This window comes from Nothobranchius furzeri, chromosome 8 (genome assembly GCF_043380555.1).
Source record: "Nothobranchius furzeri strain GRZ-AD chromosome 8, NfurGRZ-RIMD1, whole genome shotgun sequence".
In the NCBI taxonomy this organism is placed as follows: Eukaryota; Metazoa; Chordata; class Actinopteri; order Cyprinodontiformes; family Nothobranchiidae; genus Nothobranchius; species Nothobranchius furzeri.
The window spans coordinates 79,984,092-79,989,091 of NC_091748.1; the positions used below are offsets into that span (position 1 = coordinate 79,984,092).

At 47.8% G+C, this 5,000-nt stretch overlaps 1 protein-coding gene across 1 annotated transcript in view; it reads right to left on the reverse strand.

The window, feature by feature from the left end:
* Nucleotides 1-993: 993 nt before the first annotated feature.
* zgc:113223 (tetraspanin-33) overlaps nt 994-5,000 on the reverse strand; it is a 12,613-nt gene continuing 8,606 nt past the window's right edge. Inside the window, exons 7-8 of the mRNA XM_054735576.2 lie at nt 1,363-1,524; nt 994-1,290 (exon numbers count right to left, since the gene is read on the reverse strand). Of these exons, the coding sequence (XP_054591551.1) occupies nt 1,147-1,290; nt 1,363-1,524 (306 nt within the window). The 3' untranslated portion in view covers nt 994-1,146. The remainder of the gene's footprint in view (nt 1,291-1,362; nt 1,525-5,000) is intronic.

Consider the following 5,000-nt stretch of genomic DNA (forward strand, 5'->3'; position numbering starts at 1 on the left):
TATATATGCTTTTATTTTGAAAAGCAACTGTAGAGGAAGTTTTACTTTGACCTCGTGGAATGACCAATAAAAAGGGAGCATTGGTGTTTGTAGGAGTAAGGTCTAGCTGCAGACGCAGCCCCGGCCAAACACGCCTCCATGTACAAAACACGCGTGCACGAGAACTCGCATGCGTGTTGCAACAGATGGAAATGACGGTTCAGGTAAAGACAGATTTATATTTTTACAACTTGTGAAGATTTTGTACATAAATTTAAACGTTTAAGACATAGTTTGATAGATAGCGCATTAGTGATTTTTTCCTGAAACACTTTTATATAAAATTAAGCATTATTGGCAGTGGGGGAAGACGTCATGGACGCAAAATATTTTTAATGTAATTTTTAATGGGCTACATGCAAGCCTTTTGGCCAAAATAAACGTAACAATAGGCTATTTATTTGACCGTTTATGACTCCTCATCTAATAAGCAGCAAACTCACGACGGCAATGTGGTAGCCCTAAAATTGTCGCGCTCAGACGTGTAAAATTTGTTAAAACATGTAACAGAAAATTCCCTTAAAATTCATTCAGATATATTTTCACATGTCAACATTTACATGTATTATAGTTTTTTTGACAAATAGTTGCGTGTATAGCATCCAGGAAATATTAGTCTGACGGTAACGTGGTGTCCACGATAAAAATGGTCTTGGAAGGACAGGTACAAATAAATTGTAACCTAACTTTTCCCTAAAGTTAATTCAGATTTATTTGTACATGCCCACAGTTACATGTGTAGTTCAACAGAAAACATCCCAGCAAATATTGGTCAGACACGACGTCCCGTCCATTGCCAGAAGCTGTCGCCATGGAACGGGGGCGTGTTTGGCCGGGGGCGTGTTTGGCCGGGGGCGTGTTTGGCCAGGGCTGCGTCTGCAGCTAGGTGTGATTGGTTTGTAGAGTGTAATCGGTGTGTGCTACCACCAGTGAAGGCCCGTTGAAACAGACGCTCTGTTTATGGATTTATTTCCTCCTTTTTAATCCTGGAGATTCGTTTGGGAGTCTTGGACCAACCGCTGGGTAAATCAAACTCTGCTAACAGCAGAATTCCCAGTTAGGATGCAGAATGCTCCAGTTTGTTGGAATGACACCAGCGGTGGACTTTTATTCATCGTTGAAGTCTGCAAATGCAGGAAACCAGCGTCTTTCTCTTAGCTCGGATTTGCTTCTGGTTTCCTTTTCTTTCTCTCTTCGTTCGACATTTTTTATCCAGGAGATCTGAGCACCAGCGAGAGTCATCATACACACCTTGCACAGGAAACACCATCAGGTAAGGATCTGGAACAACAGAACCAGTGTGTGCCCTCACAAAGGTGTTACCTCAAGCAGCAGCAGGCCCGCAGTCAGACCGGCCACCAGCAGCAGGTTGTTCTTGGCCCACCAGATGATTTTATCAAAGCAGCCGATGGTGAAGATGCTTTTTCTGGCTGCATCCTTCTCCCTCTGCTGCATCCCATAACCACACATAGTGTTGAGGACAGTCTGCAGAGAGAAGCGGACACCTGTCAACACCACCAGGACACCTGGTATGGACCTGGGCTCACTGGCTGACTGGGTTTTTGATGGCTTTAGGGGTGAGGAGAAGGATTTTGAATTTAACGGTTTATTGCACAGGAAGCCAGTGGAGCTGCTGGAGGAGAGGGCTGATACAGCGACTTGTTGGGGTTTTGGAAACGATGCGTGCAACTGAGTCCTTTGTACCCCTCCCTGGGCTGCCACCTTACTGTGGTGGAGGGGTTTGAGTGTCCCAATGATCCTAGGAGCTAAGTTGTCTGACCCCGGCTTTCCACGGGAGCCGTCAGCAGCACGTTACTGCAGCAGCACGTCATAGCTGCTGATGGGAACCGCTGTGGTCAACAGAACCTTTTCCACTAGAGCCGTCGGCAGCCGTCAGCAGCGCGAGTCGGCCGCGTCTCAGGAGCAGCATGTCGCGGCCTTTACGCGCCGGTTCTATTTTCTACGCGCGACGCCTCTGAAACGGGTCAAGTTCGACATTTTTGGGGAAGGAAAGACAGGAAATTGGATGCGGAAATGGAGAGAAGCTCCCGAGATTTTCAGAATAAAGAACGTACTGCCTTCCGGTTGCTTTACTTTTAAAAACAGTTACTAAATGTGCGTCCCCGTGAGAAGTTATCACCTAGCTAGCGGTCTCCGTTGTTTTTCAGGTCCGTATTGGCGATTATAAAACGGACAGAACATAAAACACAAACCATGTTGTAGTTTTCTCCTGCTTGTTGTTGTGTTTACTGACGAAGTCACTCGTGTGACTTCGAGCTCGGTCGGTGACAGCTGCTCCCCTGCTGCTTCGCGTCTCGTGGGAAGGGCCAAGCAGCAGCTTACGCGAGCAAGACGTGCTGCTGCAGTAACATGCTGCTGCAGTAACGTGCTGCTGCAGTAACGTGCTGCTGCAGTAACGTGCTGCTGCAGTAACGTGCTGCTGACGGCTGCGGTGGAGAGCCGGGGTGAGGCTTTATGCCTCTGGTAGGGTCCCCCATGGCAAACATGTACTAGGTGAGGGACCAGACCAAGAGCAGCCCGAAGACTTCTTATGAAGAAAAACATGCAAACCGTGTTCCCTCGCTCAGAGGCGGGTCACTTGGGCCCCCCTCTGGAGGCGGGGCACGTTGGTGAGCACCTGGTGGCCGGGCTTTTACCCATGGAGCCCGGCCGGGCACAGCCTGAAGAAGACATGTGGGTCACCATTCCCATGGGCTCACCACTCGTGGGAGGGGCCAAAGGGGTCGGGTGAAGTGTGTGTCGGGTGGTAGCCGAGGGCGGGGACCTTGGCATTCTGATCCTCGGCTACAGAATTTGGCTCTCCGTACATGGAATGCCCCCTCCCCGGTCTGGTGGGGGAGGAGCCTGAGTTGGTGTGTGAGGTTGAAAGGTTCCGACTTGACTTATTATTTCATGACTTATTTCAGATCTGAAACACTAAATCTGAAATAAGTCATGAAATAACAAACATTTATGTTGATTAATTATCTAATTATTAAATGACTTTAGATAGAACAGTCATTGTAGATAACACAGAACATGACTGCAAGCCTGTGGATTGAAATAAATCATTTATGAGACCAAATTAGGAAAACTTAAGTAAAATCTCGTCTTCTGCGTGGACCTTGGAACTTCCAGCTCCTTGTAAACATGGGAGATTATTTAGACCTAGTCTCTAACGGTGCCGCTAGGCAATTTAAGCATGGAATTGTTTTGGTACAGGGAAGAACAACATTCCTAGTAAAAGGAAGCTGATGGGCACTTTCTGCCTGTCTGCCTCTGACATCGCTGTGGACAAATAACTCTGTTGGACTTTCCCAGCGCTACACCTGTCACCGATTCTGTTCATAACCTTTATGGACAGGATTTCTAGGCCCAGCCAAGGTGTAGAGGGCATCCGTCTTGGTGGCCTGAGGATCAGGTCTCTGCTTTTTGCAGATGATGTGGTCCTGCTGGCTTCATCAGAACGTGATCTTCAGCTTTCACCGGAGCGGTCCGCAGCCGAGTGTGAAGCAGCTGGGATGAGAATCAGCTCCTCTAAATCTGAGACCATGGTCTTGATACAGAAAAGGGAAGAATGCCTTCTCCGGGTCAGGGATGAGGTCCTGCCCCAAGTGGAGGAGTTTAAGTATCTCGGGGTCTTGTTCACGAGTGAGGGAAAGCTGGAGCGTGAGATCGATAGGTGGATTGGTGCTGCATCTGCAGTGATGCGGGCGTTGTACCGGTCTGTCGTGGTGAAGAGAGAGCTGAGTCAGAAGCTCTCGATTTACCGGTTGAGAAGAGGATAAAAAGGATGGCTCATGTGTTGCTAAATTATTCCACTGAAACATCTGGCTGATTCTCCGTAGGACGTCATTTAGCACGAGCTGTGAGATCTGGCTGAACTGGGAAAGAATGAAGTGAGTTCACTTTTAAATGAAATAGTTGTTTATAAAGTTTGAGACATTTGAATCGGTTTAACCAAGAGTACCCAAACACTCCTCACTCTGAGCTTATTTCACTTAATACACGGAGTAAATCTGTTAAACATTCATTTGTTATTATACTGATATTATCATGTGGATGTAGCTGATAATTAATCATGATTAAATCTCTTTAGATAGAACAGTCATTACCGTAGATAACCGAATATGACTGTAAACCTGTAGGTTGAACAAAATAATATTATAAGGAGTAAAAGTCTCGTCTTCTGCGTGGACCTTGGAGGTGCAGCAGGATAAGGGAGTCAGGTGGAGGAACCTTCTGGATGGTGCTGCTAGGGATGGTTCTGGTACAGGGAGCAACACAACAGTCCTAGCAGAGGAAGCTGCTGGGCATCCGACTGCCTGTTTGACCTCTGACATCCCTGTGGACAAATAACTTAGTTGCTCTTTACCAACGTTACATTTGGGCAGCAGCAGCTCAACAGGTGGAGCGGGTTGTCCAGTAATCAGAAGGTTGCAGGTTCGATCCCGGCTCCAGACAGAGGATTCTGTTGTTGTGTCCTTGGGCAAGACACTTAACCCACCTTGCCTGCTGATGGTGGTCTGAGGGACTGGTGGCACCAGTGCTCGGCAGCCTCACCTCTGTCAGTGCGCCCCAGGGCAGCTGTGGCTACATCGTAGCTCATCATCATTTTAATCCAGTGTTTCCTCTGTGGGGGCCCTCTGCCCCGGGAGCGGTGGTCGACTGTAGCTTCCTGGGCGCTCTATAGGTGGGGGTCTATGCTCCCCCTCCACTGAGCGCCCTGACTTAGTGTGGAAGACCTGATGCTGCCGGGGCAGACGGCTCCTCTGATGGCGTTTCCTTGCGTTACCATACTTGGCTCATCTGGACTCAGCCTAATTTAATTTTTTAATTTTTACTTGTGTGTGTGTGTGAGTCTGTGTGTGCGTGTGTGTGCGTGTGCTTGCATATGTTCGTAAATGTTTTTAACCTGTTATGGGAATCTGGGGTCATTTTGTAAAGCACTTTGAATCACA